The sequence below is a fragment of the Rhipicephalus sanguineus genome, chromosome 10, assembly GCF_013339695.2.
Source record: "Rhipicephalus sanguineus isolate Rsan-2018 chromosome 10, BIME_Rsan_1.4, whole genome shotgun sequence".
Taxonomy (NCBI): Eukaryota; Metazoa; Arthropoda; class Arachnida; order Ixodida; family Ixodidae; genus Rhipicephalus; species Rhipicephalus sanguineus.
The window spans coordinates 16,820,817-16,841,850 of record NC_051185.1 but is presented as its reverse complement, the minus strand read 5'-3'; the positions used below and the strand labels follow the sequence as shown (position 1 = coordinate 16,841,850).

Below are 21,034 nucleotides of genomic sequence, written 5' to 3'. Positions count from 1 at the left end.
TACAGTGAACTGTAGTGGTTTACTGTATCAAGGGTATAGAGGATGGCCTCCCGATATAGTAATGAGAAAATGGCCACAATGGCAATGGGGGGCAATGCGACGGTGGAGACCCCTGGCGGGTGCACAGACCGTAAAGTAAGGAAAGTCGTAAAAACACCTGTCAATGGAGATTTGGAGATGTGACAGTAGCGCCAGAAAACAAGCCTAGCGAGTAGAAGTAGCAAAACTGGGCCCGGCAGTGCGTTTTTTGTGGGGGTCACGCATATTTACAACTGCCCATGAATTATGGCGGCACCCAGGGAGCCTTCGCTGGAAAGGTGCACAGAAGGTCGATGTGTTTTACGAGCGTCTCATATTCTTGGTATCCCTGGCAGCCGATGCCGGCTGTACTGAGTAAGAGCTGCGTCGTGGCCGCTGGTCAGTGACGGGTACCTAATGGGCCATCACTTTCGGCGACGTAGAAGCTGGCGTGTCCAATGAATCCATAAACAACCAGTCAGCGCGCACCGAGAGCGATTTACCCCAAAAGCGATCGTCTCAGAATAAGCCTCCAAGCTCTCGCCCTAGCTTCTCGCTTGAAAGATCCGCCATTAGTGACATCACGGCCTGTCATCCCCCTCTTCCACAATCCAACTCTCGAGCAGCAAATAGCCGGCTAACCGCGGCGGTGCTCAGAAAAGTCTTTGAGAAGACAAACTCGGGAAAACAAACGACCGTGCGGATTGACGCTGGTGGCGCACGTGCGGCACTTGAACGACGTCGCCGCTAAAGCCGACAATTGAATGGTGGGTGGAGTCAGCGCGAGGAGGCGCTGGTGGAGTTCGCTATTTGTTCTCTCTCTTCCTCTACAAGTTCAACGACTTCCGGTCCCGACACGAATGGCCCAGGTTCGCGGGGGGACCGGGTTTTTTGACAACAGGCTCAGCGGCACGCATAAATCTTCCAGGAACTGAGCGCGGGGGAGGTATAGAGAACAGCTAAAACGCGAAGCTATGCGGCAGCGGCGACGAACGCCCAAAGGCACACACCCCGCCGCACCACCCTCGCTTCGTTGTGTTTGTCCCCCTTCCTTCAAACCACGCCGCGACCTTCGGGGGTTCCACGCGTCCGTATTCTTTCTTGGACCGGCGCCGAGTTCCTGAAAGCGCAGCGTGTGACACGACGGGCCTGCAATGCCAGGCAATGCTCGTAGTGCGCGGCCTCGGAGCGCGTTCTGTGAATCCGTGCGTGTTGATGGAGAAAACACAACGGGGCAGTAAACAGCGGTGCCCGGGCGTGAAAATTCGCGCCACAACTACAGAGAACTTGATTGCTGTACCCCAACGTCGCGCCTATCTTTGGCACCCTGTGGCATGTGGTTATCTCTCTATCACTCTATCGGTAGCAACGATCGGCACCCGTTTGTGACTTGTCCTCCATTGATAGTCATCGTGATGTCGTATCTCGCGGGTGTTTTGCTTACTTTAGCGCTGAGCTCACGGTTGTTGACATGGTCGCTGACGACTCCATGAGAATACAAACTAGAGTGATCAGAGAACAAACAGGCGTAGCTGATATCCTAGTAGATATTAAAAAAAAAAAAAAGGACTTGGGCAGGACACGTTATGTGAAGAACAGACAACAGATGATCCTGAGAACATCGGAATGGATACCACGAAATGGCAAGCGTGGACGAGGTGACCTAGTTCTCTCCGTCCTTCCGCTTTGACTAGCACTAACTTCCAAAGAACATTCAGCATTAATCTACCTTAACTTATTAGATGTCGTTTAATTGTTTGGCAGGCAGTCCTGTTATTGGCGTAAACACCATATGCACCTTCGTTCATGCCTTTCCTTTTCTCCCTTCCTACGCCCAGGACAACTTGTCAGTCGGGTAGCTGGACTCGATCACTCCCTCCCCAGCGTGAAACACACGTGCCGGACACTTGTCTCCTCCGTACTTGCTTCCCCACTCCTTTGAAATTTGTGTGTACCTAGAATAAAGCGTACGACATTCGACGACACCCCTCTGGAACAAGTTCTTGGGTGCCCTGCACATGCGGGGCTGGAGGGTAACGAGAGGTCCGGGCACCGATCGAGACTCTCGACGAACCTCCAGTCACCCCACGCGACATCCTGGAGGCACAAAGGAAAGAAAGGCAAAAATTCAGCCCTCCACACCCCAAACTCGATATCGGGCAGGCTAGGGACTGGCGCCAGTTAAACTAACACGTACCCCAATCTGTTAATTCTCAACAAAATCCACCCAACGCAGTACCCGGACACATGTCCTTGGTGCAGAGGCAGTGGGAGGTCTGGCTTGCGAGCTATGATCGGGAGAGCCAAGTAGCTCTACTCGATCAGGCCCAGCGAGCCGCAAAGGCCAGTGGGGCCCTGGACTAGGGGACCCACCCACTTTCGCCCTAATTCCCTTCAGTTCAATAAAGTTTGTACTACTACTACTCAATTTGTTCCGCTGGCATCTCAACAGCATAGTATGTACAGCCAGCGATACAAAATGAGTGAAGAAACACACATTTTGGCACATCACAGCCTGAGACGGAGGTATGCCCAAAGAAAGTCTCCTTTCCTCAATAGTCTGTGTCAAATAAACCGCCTTCTATTACTACCACAAACAAACTTCCCCATGCCAGCCTGAAATTCTTCACTCGATCGTCCCGTGCCGTTGCTACGCGCGTTGGTAGGGGGTAGTCGAGACGTTCCAGTGCACCAGCCAATCAGGACAAAGCGCTGTGATGTGTGGTACAGTTATGCTGAGTCACTGTCGAACGATATTTCTCTACAACTATATGAAGGTTTGATATATATGTATATAACCACGCCCTGCAGTTGGCGTTCTCTGACGGCACACTCTGGGATTCACTTACTACATTGCAGGCGTTTTATGTAGCCAGTTGTTAAGAGGAAACACCTAAGCGAGGTAATTTGCTGCAACCCTTTAACTCCCGAAGTCAACGTCAAGTGAGTTCACGGCTTTCTTTAAACATGGGAAAAGTTCGCGCCACTTGTTGTGCCTGTCTTTCTCTCTCTCTCTCTCAAGTTATCTTTCAGGAAGCGCTGACGCAAGTGACGAGCCACGAGTGCCTATTTACAAGCTTTTTCTTTGTATTTGTTCGCCGCTTTATCTTATTTGCATGCGCGTGTCGAAATAGGTCGTCGTCAACAGCCGCGGGAGCAACCGATGCGAGGCGCGCCTCCCCGGCGATAGATGTCGCGACGGGCAGCGACAGCGGCGTTGCGCGCAGCGCGCGCTGGCAAAGCGCGCGTTTTCTTGCGTGCGCAAGCAAGTGCACGGTGTATCTGTGCCGCTCGGCGTCGAGCGAAACCAGCGGAGCGCGTTGACGTAAAGGCGTCTGCTACTGCGTGAGGAACCCGCGTTCCGGGCCTGCCGCTACGTAGGGCTGTGGGAGCCGAGCGCCAGAACACCCCAATGCCGACTCCGGAGGCGTCGATGAGACGCGGCGCCGGGTCACAGCGGTCTCTACACTGCAACCGGTTTGACTTGCACGGCGGACTTTGCGTTCTCGTCCAAGCAGGCCCATGGGACGAGCGGGGTTCATTCAGTGCGCGTACGCGCGCCCTACGGCGCCGGGGTTAGTCGTCTCCAGTGTCGCTGCAGCCTCCCGTTCCGATCCTCGTAGCCCGGGCCTCCTGCTGCTCTTGCATCGATCGTTCAAATAGGTGGCGGTAAGCGGAGAGACGCGCGCGCTAAAATCCCTATTTCTCTCCGCGCGTGAGGCATCAGCGCTGAGCTTCGCGCGCCCACACGCTCGTTTCACACCGCAGTGTAACCAACAACGTATCCTCTCCGGCCACTTTGTTCCAGGCGCAGCCCAGATCCGATGGAGGCGAGCTCGGGAAACCGCGCGGCGTCTCTCCGTGATCGATTCGTTCAGCGCTGCTGCCCGAACACGTCTGACACGAAGGCCAAGGAACATCTCGCATTGCCGGATACAACGGGCGCGGCAGATCTGAGAACTCGGCTTTTGTGAAAGGCGAGTGAAGACCAACGAAGGAAAGTGTATCTTTGTGCTTCAAGTTGGTGGTGCGGTGTTTCCTTTCCCCCCGTGTACGGCTATTCCGGCGCCTGTGATTCTGTCATGACAGCTCGGCGTTGCGTCCCAGCGTTTGTCGTCAGCTGCTGTGTCGTGCTCGCGGCTCTCGTGTTCGTGCCTCGCGCCGAAGCCGCAGAAGTGTTCCGCGACTGTGGAGGCGTGCTGCACGGACCGAGGGGCGTCATAAGCACTCCGGGTTTTCCGCGCCCTTACCCGGTGCCCATCGCGTGCCGATGGGTGCTCGAGGCGGCACCAAGGCAGCGAGTGGCGCTCTATTTGACGCAGTTCTACATGCGCGAAGGTGTGACCGTGTCGGAGTACTTGTTCTACTCGGACGAGCAGCTCAACATGGGCGGAACGCTGATCGGTTCCATCACGTCCGAGTCAGAGCCCACGCATGTGCTGAGCAACAAGCCCGTCATGGTCATCGACTTTCAGGTGATTGCCCCGAGTTTTTTTTTTTTTTTTTGCCCTTTCGGGATATTTCCTCGATCCGATGTGGTCACCGACTATCAGGGTGATTGATCGGCCCGCAATTTTTCGCATTCGAACTTTTCGTTTCACAGCGCGCGCGATGTAGTTCTGTAGTTGCGTTTTCCGCTTACACTGAACTTGCGTGATTGCGATCCGCCGGTGCACGACTTGGTGTCTCAGTATAATGAAGTAATTGTAGGGTTTTTACGTCCCAAAACCACGATATGATTATGAGGAACGCCGTATAGTGGAGGGCTCCGGAAATTTCGACCATCGGGTGTTCTTTAACGTGAACCGAAATGTAAGGGCCTCTAGCATTTCGCCTCGAGATCCATCGAAATGCAGCCGCCGCGGCCAGGATTCGATCCCGCGACCTTCGGGTCAGCAGTCGAGCACCGTGGCGGGTTGGTGTCTCAGTAGAAAACCTGCGCTTCGCAGGTATATTGTTCCGAATTACGTTACTGCATTGAAGCGTTTCATTTTCGTGCAAAGATTTATTTTTCGCAAAAGGATCAGTATTCTCACTTACCTGCAATTTTGCCGAGAACTCTAGCATTCAATGCAGAGCGCGCATTTTAAAATAAAACGTTTATGTACTCCTTCGGACGATACATGTACTTTGGCTTGTAATAGAGATGTTAATTGAATCTTCCCGACTGTTTTCACAATAATGAATTAGCAGTAGTTACGGCAGAAATATCGCAGCTGGTTACAAATGAATGTAAAGTGTATGCGTATACGTGCGTGATGTATTACAGTCTACTACTTAGGTGTAAAACGAAACGTAATCAGCTACTAGCACTCGGTGTCATGCACATATGATATACATTATTTACCTTAAAGCTGTAGGAAATTATTCATGAGCCCTACTCGAAGCTTTTAATAATGCTGGATCAGGAAGTGCTAGATAAACACAGCCACCAGAGGAAATTGTTAGATTAATTCAGATTTAATTGCTACGGTGTCTTACATATAATGCAGCATAACACCTCTCACCCAATCAGTGGCTTTTCATGTGCAAAGAAAGTACCCTGTTGTCTGCAGGCCATTTTCATACGACACAATTTATGGTCATAAACATGGAATGCTTTGTGGAGAATATGTCATGTGAATTGGATGACCATATACACATGATGCAAAGGTAATGTATGCACCAGCTTGCGACAATAAATGTTTTGAAGTGCTTGCTTGTGTAGCATAAAATAAACGTAGAGCTGCAATAGTATTTTAGCGTACACATTAGTCAACAAACGTGAACTTTTGTTGCCAGTAATTTAATTTCTGAAGTCGTAATCGCACAGTATGGGCAGTGTCATTTTCCGTTTCATGGCTGTTCCTTTCGATGCATTGATAGCTTCGAATTTTGAATGCGTGCTAGAAGGAGAGCTCGAACAAAACAGTCTATTGTTGTGCTCTGCAAAATATCTGCACATGTGTCGCAGCTCTGCTCTTGGTGTCAGCTAAATTCAAGCAGGCAAAAATATCATCGTCACTGTCGTAATTCTTACACGCGTCACATCGAAACATAAACCGCTGTGTCTGCTCATTCAACATTCGGTGTCGTAACTGAATGGCTACCACGCGTGTGATTGATTGGTTGTTTATGGCATTGCCAGTGTCTCCAGAAGGTTAAATGAAATGCTAATAAGGCTGGTGTCAAGTGAAGTGAATCCTTATATACTGAAATTTGCACAATGTTAACCTCAGGATGACTTTGATGTTTAACCGCCAGCAAGCTAGTTTCATGTTTTTCTTAATTTTTAAAAATCTCATTGTCATTTTGTTGCTTTAACAAGTAAAGGGCAATATGGAGAGAGCTTTGCTGGAAAATATTTAAAACCATAAATGAAGGATCCTCTGCATTGCATAATGCCGTAACGCAAAACAATCTGAACAAGTTGGCAAGGTGTCATCTTCTTTATGGCATCATGCCACGTGGCAAAGCATGCTTGCTACATTTTGAATACTTGTCAGTATTGAGGATGTAATAAAAAAATACGCCACAGGTGTGGGGACATTATAAAAATAAATGTCATAATTAATTAGCGTAGTTAATCACTGCAATTAGAAGGTGGTGTATAAGGCAGACAAGGGGGAAGTCGACAACCTGCTTTCGACAGTTTGACCTTGCAAAAATTGTCAATTGACAGTTTTTGCATTAAAAAACAACATTGAATTTATAGTGAACTGTATGCATATTTGTACTATTATTCAGAAATCAATAGTTAAGTTACAGTGAACATTTGCAATGTCTAAGCATTGCTTTCTTTCTCTTTACTCCAAGTACTGCGTTAGTCTCCAAAACAATGCAGAATATTTTTTCTTCATCCATATAACTTCGCTACTCTTCTTTTTTTTTTGCGAAATGAATTGTAAAATGAGGATCAAGAAACAGAATTCAGTCAGGTGTAGATATGTCCGTCAGGAAGCCAGCCTTTGTCGTTTAGATTGAACGTAAACAAGGTGATAAAAAAATTGATGGCCTTTTGCAGGGCAGCACGGGCGCCGCACCAGTTAATGTCAAAGGTGACAGTTGGCTGGAGTGCTGTGTTGCTAGTATATATTCGATTTTTTTTTTCATAACCACGTGTTTGTAATTCATTGCCTGCTCTTGGTGACAACTACCTTGCTTGGTTGCACAGCTGTTGTTATTCCTTGCATTTCTAGGTAACAGTCGCTGCCTCATCTCCTCTTTTGTCTGCAGTGAAAACCTGCTAAGTCATTTACAGAAGTAGTTGGAATGTATTTACACTTGTCATTTTTTTTGCTTTGGGTCTGCCAGATTCAAATTTTTTTTTTCATCAATAGAGCATTGGAACCCTCGAAACCATAGAACAAGGATATGTACTTGCTCTCAATTGGAGTGCTCTGAATAATTTACTTTATGAGTGCGCTCCTGCAAACCAGTTCCTTTATTCAGAAAGTTAACGCGGCGGAAAATGACATCTTGGCTCATTGTGTTGTTGAAATTGCTGCAGCTGCAACACGCAAGCACAACAACAAGGAACATGCATGATGTTATTGTTTATCATAATACTGGCAGCATTAAGATTGCTAGCCTTAGCTCTACGTGACTGAAATGCTAATTCTCTCTTCTATTAGCCCAAGTAAGAGTATAGACCAATCAAAAGTACAGTTTATTTTCGTTATAACGAGCTTTGTTTGAACCAAAAGTGCTTTAGTTGTACCATATCCCATCTGTTAAGAATTAGAGGCATAAGCGTTATCTCACATATAAGTGTTACAAAGCGAGAGATACGAGAAAAGCTGCGCATTTACATTGCTGCGTCTCTTAATGAGAAAAGCTTTAAAGGGCCGCGAAACAAGCTCAGATAATTTTTTTTTTTAACATTTCAAGTAAATGTGCCCATCAAGTTCAGAATGCTGTCACGATCAACAATGCCAAACACGGCAGCGCTACGAGCTGCAAGACGCCACAAATTCCAAGAAACAATTCCTTCTCCTCTATGGGCCTTTCGATAATCCTCAGTGGTGGCCTTGACATCAACGTTTGCCTCTGGTTATGTCATCCACTGAAAGAACATGTTTGTTTGCTGGCAGCTACACGTGCTTGCCACTGCTCCTCCATTGCATGCACTCGTCCAGGAGGATAGACGAGCTGACGAATGGAGCATAGCGAAGGAAAGAGCGAAACAAGCGAGGGCCTCTTTTGTATCATCAAACATGTGTAACTCTACTATTACGGTCCCGTTTTGAAAAATTCCTGTGGCTACGTGTTCGTTGTTGCCTTGTGCACAACTGCAACACCACAACCAAATTTCGACCTCTGGGTGGTTTAAGGACCCTTTAAGATGCTTTCGTCGTCTCTGCTAATTCATTATATCCATGTTCTCTGTGTTGGGACTCAAATGCACAAAAGTAAAGCTGTGTTGAATTACAGGTTCGCGAACCGGGCAACATCCACCACCGGGTGCTGGACCTGTTCCTGGACGTGTACGGCTTCAACCTGACGTACGAGATGCTCGAGGCCAACGAGAGCATGCGCGCCGACCCCTGCCTCGAGCACCACTGCTCCTTCACGGGCGTGTGCCTGGCCGCAGCCGACTGGAGCCGCTACGGCTGCGCCTGCCTCGGCGACTTCTACGGCGACGAGTGCCAGTTCTCGCCACGCTGCGGCCCCGACAGCGCCGCCCGATCGTCCTCCTCCCTGTGCTACAATGGCGGCACGTGCCGGTCAGTGAATCGCTAGCGTTGTAGTTAAGGGTGGGTGGGGTTGCTTGTTTTCAGGTAAAACCAGATTTCTCCCCAAATTCTGAAACCGCATAACAACCCTCTTTTCTTAAAACTTTTTTTAAACGTTGCACAGAGCTTGCGGTACCTAAGCGTCATGCTCTGTTCCAGCCTAAAAAAAAAATGACGGCTCCGCCTGCAGCAGTTGCTGTCTAACCCACAGAATTCGCATAAGCACTCCGTCCAATAGCGCTTACTCATTTTCATTACGTCAAGCACTTCAAGTGACGTCAAGTGTTTCAGATAGGTGACTTTCCCCACCCACGTTTGTGCTGCTGGTTTTAGGTCAGAAACAAGAACGTCTGGGCAAATTTTGTCTGGAATTCTGAAATATTTTTTGATGAAACAGTGCGTAACTAAATGAAGGATGAGAAAAGGAGTATACAGGATATACGCTCGACTCGCAGCTTAAGTTTATTTGAAAAAACACTTACAGTATATATGCATGAATGTACCACATGTTAGGCAAAACAGAGCGAAATAGAACGGACGTTAGTGGCAACAGCCATACACTCAAACCTCATTATAACAAAGTCGCATCTGTCACGAAAATACGTTCGTTATATCCAAAAATGCGTTATAAACGTATATTTGTAACACTGCATCTATGACAAGACTATTCTTCATGTACTTCGTTATAACCAATAATTCGTTATATCCGTGTTCGTTACACCGAGGTTTGATAATTAAAGCCTAAATATGCTATTTGAGTCATCAAAAATGAACTTCAGCCAACTCGCCCAACTTACCATCTTGATGCTGACATCGCTGTTCAGCGAAACTTAATGTTTTAGGCACCAACGACGAACCTTTAATTCTCAACATGCGTAGTGTCTACATTAGCAGGGGGAATGTAGTTATGGTTCGAGCAGAAACCAGCTAGCACGACGGTCTTTCACAGGTGAAGGACAAGCATCCCGCGGTCCTGTGGGTAGAGCTACCATTTTTTGCTAGGTTTTAACCAAGTAAAGTGATCCCGCCCCAGGACAACGAAGTTTGATCCTGTTGAGCTGAGCTAAGTAAACTCCAGTGATCAATAGCTAATTTCACAAGGTGCGGGTAGCACTGTGGACGCTGCACGCGGTTCTCAACTAACCACCAAACGAGCGTGCCTAGCTCTTTATTACTCAGAACACGTGTACATTCAACCCGAAAAAAGTCCCCAAATTTCGGTATGATTCCACGAAAAACGAGATTTCTCCCCAATTTTCAGCTTGAAAAATATCACCCGATTTTTGGCCCCCGAATTTAACAAAATTTAAAACCCAGAAATAAACGACCCTAAGAATGGGGAATCGATCAAGGGACCCATTTGTGTTGTTCAGGCCCATTTTTAGCTTTGCTTGAGGTGTTAAACTCTATAATGCATTCTCTGTTTCCATGCGGTACGTTAATATTGTAAGCATCTAAGGCAGCTGCTCGGAACAAAAAAAAGAATATTTTTTATTCTACATAGCATCAGGTTTGTTACCGAGGTGCAGCTGTGGATTCTCGTATACGGAAGCACGCAAAGCCGGCGAGATGGAAGCGTTTTTTTTTTTATCATAACTCGCGTGCTAAAAAAATCATGTTCTTTCTTTTTTTTCGTCTAGTTTGAACTTGCCTGTATGTTCACAAGTTGTTTCATTTTCATGCCAAGTAATCTGTTCTAACAAAACTTTATTTACCTTAATACAAGCATTCATTCCTTTTACATTTAAGAAAAATGAAACGTTTCAAGGCAAATGAAACAAGAGCATGTGCACGTGTGCACAGAACAGCCTTCATGCATATTTCTTAAAGTTCCAGCGTTTTGAACAGTGGTTTATGCCTTCTGTTTGCTACGTCTACCTTCTATAACTGATTCAGTAAAAAAGTGCTCTTTTGTAATAGTTTTTGTTGGCCATTATTAGGCTGTGAAATGTAACCTCGTTTATTCAGGTTACATCTCGGTCATACATGAAAGGTAAATGCGTAGACACACAATTTTTGGGGAAGAAAGAAACAATGCAAGGGCATAAAACGGTGTGGCCATTCTGGCATTGTTTATTGTGTGCCGGTAACCTTGCTTCCTTGAAAGCAGCTGTCCGCCATCTGGGCCTCAGTTCATCAGTTGAGAATACAGATACTTGCACTTGCATTTGTTCCTTTGCGTCACAACCAGCAGTGTTTTGTTCTGTGCAGTTTTGCCTGTTACATCTTAAGGACACACCAAAGGCAAATAACAGCTGAGGGTACAGCAAAAGATTAGTGCTCGAGGACAGCTAAAACGTTAATACCTTATCGATACCAGTGCTTTAGTAATCGAGAAATTAAAAGAGTACCGACACAAGATTTTGAAGGCGAGATAACTTGTGGGATAGATTTGTGTGGACACGCGCATCATCTACAAAGTATCAACGGCTGATATAGCCTAGAACATATTTAGAATCAATGTTAAAGCACATGTCGCGCAACTGCACGAGAAACACCCCACCTCACGACATCGACACCAACTTGCTGTCACAGCTGTCAACGCAGTGCTTAGGTGATCACAGTTTTGTGTGCTCACGTAGCCAGCTATGTTTACATGAAAACCATTGATGACTTTGCATATGTCAACCCTGAAAACCTGTGATGACATAGGCAAAGTCACAACATTTCGTTTGGGCTTGGCGAGTTGGATTGTGCTCAGGGTATCAGGAACCCTGATATGCGGTTTTCCCTTTAACTAAAAACTTTCTTGGGAAGAGAAACAAGTGCTTCAATGTTTATGGTATAGTAAGCGGTCCACGTCAACTGAATATTTGCCTTTAATCTTCCTTTATGGTACAGCTTTGCTTTTTCACCTTGGCATACTTTCAGAATGGCACTGCAGAATTTTCAAAAAATCACGTTGCCGATCCTAGCGTGCGATGGCTCAAATAGGCAGGCATTAGTTGCACAAGAAACTGAAATATTTTGGCTTCTTTAATTGAGATATTGATTATGGTATAAGTAATTTTCTTTTTGTTTTATTTATTTATTGGCCTCTATATTCCCTATGTCTAGAAAACACAGGCAGTTTAACAAATTCATGCTGCCCTTTTATTGTGTTCTCTTGAGTTAACCTCAGATACAACGCCTTCATGCATGAACGCCTTTTTTCCTTTTATCCTCTCTTTTTATTCCCAAATACTTGAAAAAGCCATTCCTGCTTGCGAAAAGTCAGATGTTGGTTCATGTGTTTGTTTTGTGATCAGCAGTTCCTCATAATCATCGTGGTATTTAAGTATTGTTTAAGATTGCATGTTTATGATTGTATGACGGCTTGTGTTACGTACACACCATAGTCAGCCACCTTGATAAGTGATGGCTGAAAGATATGACAGAACACACTCGCTTTTTCACAGCTTCTCGTTCATACGAAAGTGGGGCTTTTAAAGGCAGGGCTGATAATAATTGTGCAATGTGGGCTGTTGTCTCCATGCAAACAACCCTTTCCGTGTCTCGCGACCCGTGGGCTCCCTATCAGCTGCACTCTGAGAGCGCTTAGTATCGGGTTTCCGTGGCATGGGAGATAACGTAGGAAAATGCCAGCCAGCCAGTAGCTCGAGCACTTGTTGTGCAGCTGCCCATGTTAGGGGATTGTGCCTGTACAACCCTTTGTCTGCTTTATTACATCAAAGAATTTGTTGCCTAAAACGTTTGTTCTTGGACACAATAAGCCTCTGTTATCATGAATGTTAACATCAACAGTGAGTGTCACAAGACTTGCCAACAATTGTCACGAAAGTGTCGTGAGACTTGTCACATGACAGTATGTTCTGTTGCAAACATTGTGTCATGGGAACAGTTGTCATATGTCATGTCCTGGAAGCGGCAAACACCCTCACATGTCAATGAATATGCATGGGAACGCTGAATGTCAAGAGACATGACATTTATGATATTGCAACATGGCAACACAAGAGGCCATGAGACATGATTGCCTTGTCATGACACAAGCATTGTGTCATGGGAGTACTGATTATCATGTCATCGATACTGAGGGATGAGAACAAATGCTGCATGTCATGGATATGCATTAATATTTTGCCATGGGGAACACTGAATGCCAAAACATGATTTCCATAAAACTTGAAAATGGTAACACGAATGTCATGATACATGTCATGATCAGTCTGTCATGTCACAAGCATCGTGTCATGGGAACAGGGATTACCACGCCATGTCATGAACATTGTTTCATAAGAACAAGCACCTCGTGTCATGAATATTCATGAATATTTTACCATGGGGAACATTGAATGCCGAGACATGACTTTCATGAAACCTCATAGTGGTAACAAGAATGTCATGACACAGGCATTGTGTCAAGGTAACAGTGAATCTTGTGAGACACAAGAGCGAGTCTCGAAGGAAATACTTTATGCAGAAAACTAGTGTGCTCAAACAGACTATCCCAGTCATGACAGTTTTTGAGTATGGCATGGCAGGATAATTTGGGCTATTTAAAGTGCTTACACTTAATGGCCTATGCTTAGGAAATCTTATACATCAAATTAGATATTCAAGCGCAAAGAAATACAATCAGCTATCCTCTCGCAGTTCGTTGATATGGAGAGATGCACTTATCGTTCATGCTTTTGCAGATTAAAAAAAAAACTGCAAAACTGCTTTGCTTCCCAATTCTGTTAGCTTGTTTTTTAAAAATCTGATGGTGATGCAAACACTCCATCGTGCAATGTTTCATTTATTCCAACCCCATCGAGAAAACCGTCCCTGCATCTAAGAATGTTCTTTATGTTAACATTGCCTGTTGTTGTTATATATATATGTGTAGTGAATTATAAAAGAAGAGAGTGATCATGTAATGTGTCAGATAAATTCACAGAAGCACTGCATGCCTTCTGAACTTTGTGAAATTAATGACCTACAGTCCGGGCATGATTTAGACATTTACAAAGGTACCACTTCGGTAGTCAGAACGATGTAATTTGACTCTTCATGCTGCAATTTTCTCTGTTGTAAAACTGAGATATCAGGATGAGAAATCAATAATCCACGTAAACTGACTACTGCCGAATATTTGTGGTGCTTTGTGAGAATTTTGATTCAGTATAACTTTATCTCAGCTTAACGTGTCGTTACATTGTTGAGCTGGAAGCTCCTTTTTTTTTTTTTCCCCTGTCTGAACACATGATACATTGAACTTTTATGACCTTCCATTGTGTGGGGTGCAGCCTATGCTGCTGAAGCGCTTGTTTGTGTCCAATGTTGACTCTTGAGAAAGGTTTTATTTTAAAGAAAATTTCGACGTTCTTGCCAAACGAGGCTGGAGCATAGAAAGGGCAGCGCTGCACACAAACGAGAGAATGCTTACCTACGTGCCGTGGCTGAGCTGCGTAAGAGCTAGGATTAAGGAGGGATTAAGCAGTAAAAGAAAAGCCTGCGAGGGATTAGAGAGCTAGATAAGCTAGAATGAGCCATAAGTTCTTGTTTTGCCTTGTTTAGTTCTTGCTGCTGAAAGAGGAAAACAAATTATTCATTGCAGTTATACAGGATCTCAAAAAAAAATTACGATTGTTGCAGCCTCTAACCTGTGCTGCACGGTATTTTTTAAAAATCTATTCTAATATTGTACAAATGATGTGTTTTGTGTGGGACCTTTGGAGCATAACGTTACATCGTAGTTATCAGATGTTGTGCAAGCATGCTGTTAGTATCGTGGTGACTGGCCTGTGCTCATTTTATAATCAGAGTAATGTGTCAGTGAGGAACACATTGGTAGTGCCATTAGCACAGTGTAAACTTGCCTTTGGTGTTTTTATAACTGAGAGAAGTTATCAGTGAAGAACACAGTGCTGCTATGCAGTATCCTCGCTGTTGTGACAGTTTTCTTTATACTTGCAAGAGCAAATTTTCCTTGACATTGCACAGTTTATTGTATTGTGTACCATAATGAGAAGCAACATATGCATTCTCAGTTGCATGTTGAATTAGCTTTTGTGTGAATCAACTTAAGGATATTTATTCATTGCTGCTCGCAGTAGTGGCATTGTTTCTCTTGTTCTCTGCTGCTAAAAATGAGGTATGGGTTCGATTCCTGGCCACCAAAGCTCCATTCTGACTGGGAGAATTACAGAAACGCTCGTGTCAAGCACTCACTGTCGTTCGAAAAAGTCCTGATGGCCAGCATTTGAAACATGTGCAAAAAAATCTGTCCTGTCTTTGTATCATACTGTATTTTCTCGCATATAACCCACACCTGCAATGACAAACTGCGAGGGAAAATAAACAAATAAAAAATGCCCATGTTTTGCCACGAAGCCACCTTCCTTGCAGTGCTGTGAAGCTACCTTGTACTTCAAAACTGGTGTATATTTCGCACGTCGACTTTAGTCCCGAATTTTCTTGTACATTTTGTGTGGGTTATGTGCGAGAAAATACAGTAATCCTCACATCTGTGCCATTCACAATGTTCACCGTTCACTATTGTATGGTTGCACTTGTTACTGCTGCTTGCTTTGTTGGCGATACCATTCTTGATCTCTCTCTTTTTTTTTTTTTTCATTTTACTCTTTGTAACTAACCATGCACTCAATGTATCGATGTTATTTTATTGTTGCAGGTATTACATAGGAAGCAAGACTCAGACATGCATCTGTCCTCCTGAATACAAGGGCAGTCGATGTGAATACCTGGCACGCCCAGAACAAGTTTTAGGTAAGCACGAAAAATGTTTGTCATCTACCGAGCCACAGGCTTGTTAAAATATGCACACAGGACTCAAAGTTCTTGTCATGTCATGTTCACATTATAGCATTAGCATGCATCGCAACCACCGTTCCGCAGTGACCACGATCTGAAATGGTAATGTGGTGGGTACATTAAAAACTTAATTGATACGTTTGTGTTCATTGCTTTTCTGGCGCTTATGCACTGAAATTCTAGTCGCAGTTCACGCTCATTTGAGACAATTGTTACGAGATGTTAAATTTTCCCGGGTCATGCGTTTTCAGTTGTTCCCTAAGAAACTCAACTGTAGAGGGTTCTACTGTATGCAAACAACACTAGTAAAATCCCATCTCGCAATGTATTCATATTGCTGAGTACTTTTTTTTACATACTAGGAGACCAATTATATTATAGATATGTGATGGGCATGTGTATGGGTGTTTACCTTGCATAGTGCTCACGGATTGATACACGACTTCAGAACAGTCACTATAATGACTGGTATGTGCGATTGCTCGAGATAACCGCGTCATGTTGCTGTGAATCTGGCCGGTAAAGGTAATGTTGGCTCTGGTGTAAGTGTTTGAGTCGAAATTATACCGATATGACACGAACTGGAGAAGGCGGTAACAAAAGTATGTTTATCGCCTAAATTGTCGCATTTCAGTCCGTGAGCACTGCACCTGCACGAAGTTACCAACTCAGGTTTTTTTGAAGTCGAAAACATTTTTTTCTTTGTTTTATAAACACATCGATGAAGTTAGCCACAGTGTCATTTGGAGCATTGGTTCTTTACTTCCTTTCCTCAATTTCTCTTTTTATTCCAGCTTTTCAAAAAGTAGGCAGAAGTTTTGCCCATCTTAGTGGCAGTGCAATAGCAATGCAATGTCATAGCATCAGAACTGTGTTCTGCGTATCCTTTTTTTTATAGTTGCCGGTACAGATAATATGGTATTTTGTAAATTAGTATTAATTTTCTAAAAAATGTATCGCCACCCAAGCACTCTGTACAGATGGTTAACCAGCGAAGCTGAAACCTGTGGCCCCGGTTCAATAAAGTCTTTCTCAATTATCGGTTACATCTGTGCAGAAATCTTAATTGGTGTTTGCCGCCCGCGTGTTCCCTAACTTCATGTTTAGTGAACCGGAGGTGAGTAGTGAAGCTTGCCCAACGCCTGTGGCACATACGCACTAGGAATTCTTGTGTATGTTCTTGCGCTAAGAGTTCTTGCAATGGCATTTAGGTGTGTATATCACATATATATATGAGGTTGCATGCTAATTGCTTCACGTTATTTCAGATACCTTTTTCCTGATAGGTTCTCGTTTAATATTGAAAAGTATAAATGTATTACCTTATGCATTTACGTAACATCTTATGAATACCCTGCAAGGCCCTTTGCCGATAGTATATCTGTAGTTATCAGTGAAGTGTTTATGGAGTCCTGTATCTTTTTGTGCCCTTGCAGACTGTAACCAGCTGAACTGCACCCAGCACTGCACTGAAGCTGGGCCACAGCCCCACTGCGAGTGCAATCCTGGCTTTAGATTAGATGATGATGGCCGCACCTGTTCTCCTGCAAGTGGGTGGCTTTCCTGTGTTGTAGTATAGTACAGTTTACAGTACAGTGTAGCTTGTTCTGTCTCACTTGCAAGTGTGTGAAGGAAACAGACAGTGAAACTAGAGAAAGCATGAGGAAAATTAAATGGAACCCATTGCGACACACGTTATGGTCGACTCTCTATAAATGCCTGAAAATTTACATAATTTGATTCCAAAGATCTGGAGACAGAATTAAAGCAAGTGGATGTGTTAGAATAAAATATAGTGCACTTTACAGCAAATAATTGTAATTACGTACAAAGTAAATAATGACCTGATTATTGTACCGTCAGTCATGCTGCATTTATTCATAAGCCAAATACAAGGACCCACTCAAATTATATGCGATAGTTACCTGCTGGCAGCTAGCATTCCTAAAAAGGTAAAAAAAATTATTTCGAAATTCCTGTCGAAATGTCCCACGTCCAATGTCTCGTTAAACACGGTACTGCCTTCATCAAAGCGATTGTGTGGAGCAAAATATTTCACCCAGAAGTTATATAAAGGGCAACATGAATGGTTAATTTACCATCAGCTCAGTGTTTGTGGTCTCTTCCTTGCCAAGAGCACACAGAAATGGCAAAAGTAAGTTGTGTCTCCAAATGAGCACGCCGTGTCGCAAATGGGTAATCTTATTCGAAATATTCGAGGGCTGCCTTTTCAGGAACATTTATTCACTTGCTTTTTGTTTGACTAAAGCTTTCTCATCATTAATCATATTTCATTTGTCATGGAATGTGTTTTGAATGGCATGCTCTCGTGCACAGGTCGCACCCGTTTTCTCGTTCAAGTTAAACTTTACGACCGCAATGTTGACCTGGCCAGGTTGGATTCTAAGAGCCGTTCGCACCTACAGGCAGGCCTGGAAGATGCGGTGAGTTCGTTAGTCATCATTATTACAGCAGAAGCTGTTATGAGGTGATCACAACAGCTGATTTTGGTGGCGTAGTTGTCCGCCTCCGCCGCCCGGTGTCCGTAACAGCTATCGTGCACAACGAGAGGAAAAAAGAAACGGGGTTTGAGCAGTATCTAAATCCAGGCACTCTGTGTGGCAGTCGAGCAATCTACTACAGAGCCACACCGGTGCTTGAAATTCTTAAAGATACCCTATTACAAGTGACATGTCGGCCAACGAATTGAGCTAACAGATGTAATTATAGCATGGTAGAAGATTAAAATAACACCAGGCATCACACGATGCCAATAGCATAAAGAGTGGGTGGTTTATAGCTTCCCACCCATTACAAAGGACTCAGTCATAATTCTCCATCACCATCAGCAGTACCCACCTTGCCACAGCGAGGTGGGTACGTCACTTCTTCGCAGAATGATAGTGGGTACTTCCCTACTTAGCAAAATTGTGATAATTTATGGTGGAGTGAGTTACCCTGCAACTTTACTTGCAGTAGCCTCCTAGTCTCCCGAAGAGAGCTTACAATGGGCTCTAGAAAGGCGACTCCTCCAGAGCTTTCACTGTGAGTGTGCTGTGTGTTCCTCACAGGCCTGGCATTCTTTTCTAAAAGCTGAACTGGCACACAGGCGTGCTTTGAAATTGTACATGTTGATCTCCTGACCAACAAAGATTATTCTGTCTGCTAGAGATTTCTGTTATTGTCCCAAGACCCTACATAGTTGTGCTTTGAATCTAACATAGGTACTAATTTCAAGCAGTTACCAATATCCCTGCTCACAAGTTGTCGCGCTCTTTGATAGCTCGAGCTTGCTAAACTTATTCTCGTTAACTCAAACTCACGTTTAAACTTAACGATCACTGTGCACTAATGAAGTGTGATGTCCTTTTGGCACCAAAGCTTTGGAAGAGTGTCGTAAGAGTCTTCCATTGTCATACTTAATGTGATTTGGAGATTGTGATTCCATCTCGTTCGAGTAGTGAAGCGATCATCAAGAATATCTATGTGTGCGTCTGATGCTCATTGATTCAATGCCAGCTCAGTCTCATGTATGTTATCACCAGGTACATGTTTCAGATTTCTTTGTCAATGGAGATGTCTGAAGTTTGCAACCTACAAACTTGGGAAAGACGAAAAGTTTTGTCTCAAGTGGAGTAAAAGACTTTCACTATAGTTGAATACAACATAAGAAGTCTGGAAAGGTTCCGCCCAGGTGGCCGAAGCGGGACAGTCGACCGCCTTCGTGCCACTGAAGAAATAATCCCGCTCATACGTTTGGCGGCGTTCTGCGAAGGTGGGATCACCAGCCGTCTGGCTCATGACGTCAGTCTGGACTGCGCTCCCATTGGTGCAGGCTTGTGTGCATGCACGTTTGAGGAGGAAATGCCGCAGACTTCTAAAGTTGTATCCGACTGTTGGCAATATGGCCTACATGCAACTAAATGCAACGTTGGCAGATTTAACAATCTTCATGCATCTTGTATGTTCACGTGGTGTTCATAAACCATGAAGTGATAAAGGGTCATGTCTTGTACTTGAAATCAAAATTGATCAAAACTGCTAAAACCCCGGTAGGGGTTGCATTACCAATAAATAAATAAATAAAAGATAGTGGTTTATCTGGCAAGCTTAGTATGACAATCCAGTTTTAAAGTGCTTTCATTGGGTGTTGATTCTGCTTTGTCATTAAGCCTTTTGTTTTCAACTGTGCAGTTGAAGTCGCTGTTTGCCAGCCACACCAAGGCATTCGACAACTTGGCCGTGCTGCAGTTTATGTAAGTTCACCAAGTTGCCTGCAGACAAGTTTTTCAATGAAAATTTTGATGTGCTTTGCCCCAAGACGTACGTTAGTCGAGCATTACAATTCGACCCTCCTGAATGCCCTGACGATTGTAAGCAGCCTTTTCGAAATGTCACGTCTCATTAGTAACTAATTCCTTTTCTCCAATGATTCTTCTTGGGTTTCACGTGGCTTGTAAACTTTGACGAAAAGGGAAGGTCAGTTCTAGGGTTCAGAAAATGTCTTGTGTGGCATCAATATTGCTACATGTAGGCTGCCGGAATTCATATGGTCGACGCGCGTGTGTGCCCGACGAAGAGGACGAAGGTCGCTAGCTGCTCGAGCTCGTCGGAGCCGGTCTGGTCAGCGCTGCAGCCGCTCTTGCAAATATATCTTGTGAATAGCGACTTGTAAAAGCGACTCGTCACTCACGTAACATATTTGGTGGAGGTGGAACGTTCCCCGTCCTCACCACGCAGCTCCGCAGTGGCCGCGTCATTCAGCCTCTCGCCATGGCTTCCAATGACAACCCGTCCCCATCTCCATCTGCGGCTCCTACGACAACCTTTGTCGCGGTCCCCACCCCCCGCGATCCCGGGACATTCTCCGCGCAACCTGGCCTCGACGTCGAGTACTGGCTTCGCCTGTATGAACGGGTCAGTCAAACTCATCGGTGGGACCCTACCATGATGCTCGCTAATGTTCTCTTCTACTTGGACGGAACCCCGCGCATCTGGTACGAAACACATGAGACCGAGCTCACCAGCTGGGACACATTCAAGGAGAAGCTACGTGACATCTTTGGGAACCCGACCGGTCGCCACGCAGCTGCACGACAAGAGCTCGCTACCCGTGTCCAGTCGCCTACTGAGTCGTATGTCTCCTACATACAAGAAGTGCTTGCTCTTTGCCGGAAAGTGGACGAGGCAATGCCCGAAGCTGACAAAGTGGGTCACGTTTTGAAAGGCATCGCGGACGACGCTTTTCATTTGCTGGTCTACACCAACGTCTCGACTATCGACCGCATCATTCAAGAATGCCGCCGTTTCGAAACGGCCAAAAGCTGTCGTGTGCACCCTCAATTTTCTCGGTTGCCAAACACGGCTGCCACGTCCACCTGCTCCGATTCCGCCGCTACACCGCCCTTTGAGCGGAGTGTAACGCGTATCGTTCGACGGGAACTTGAAGCGGCAAGTCCAGCGCCGTTCCAGCCCTCTCCATTCGACCATGCCACTATACAACCAACCCCCGCGGTCTCCGTTATTCAGGCGGTCGTACGACA

At 45.1% G+C, this 21,034-nt stretch overlaps 1 protein-coding gene across 1 annotated transcript in view; it reads left to right on the top strand.

Moving 5' to 3' along the window:
• Positions 1 to 3,289: 3,289 nt before the first annotated feature.
• LOC119407139 (uncharacterized) overlaps positions 3,290 to 21,034 on the top strand; it is a 55,365-nt gene continuing 37,620 nt past the window's right edge. Inside the window, exons 1-6 of the mRNA XM_037674000.2 lie at positions 3,290 to 4,493; positions 8,431 to 8,723; positions 15,352 to 15,446; positions 16,928 to 17,041; positions 17,829 to 17,935; positions 19,686 to 19,747. Of these exons, the coding sequence (XP_037529928.2) occupies positions 4,101 to 4,493; positions 8,431 to 8,723; positions 15,352 to 15,446; positions 16,928 to 17,041; positions 17,829 to 17,935; positions 19,686 to 19,747 (1,064 nt within the window). The 5' untranslated portion in view covers positions 3,290 to 4,100. The remainder of the gene's footprint in view (positions 4,494 to 8,430; positions 8,724 to 15,351; positions 15,447 to 16,927; positions 17,042 to 17,828; positions 17,936 to 19,685; positions 19,748 to 21,034) is intronic.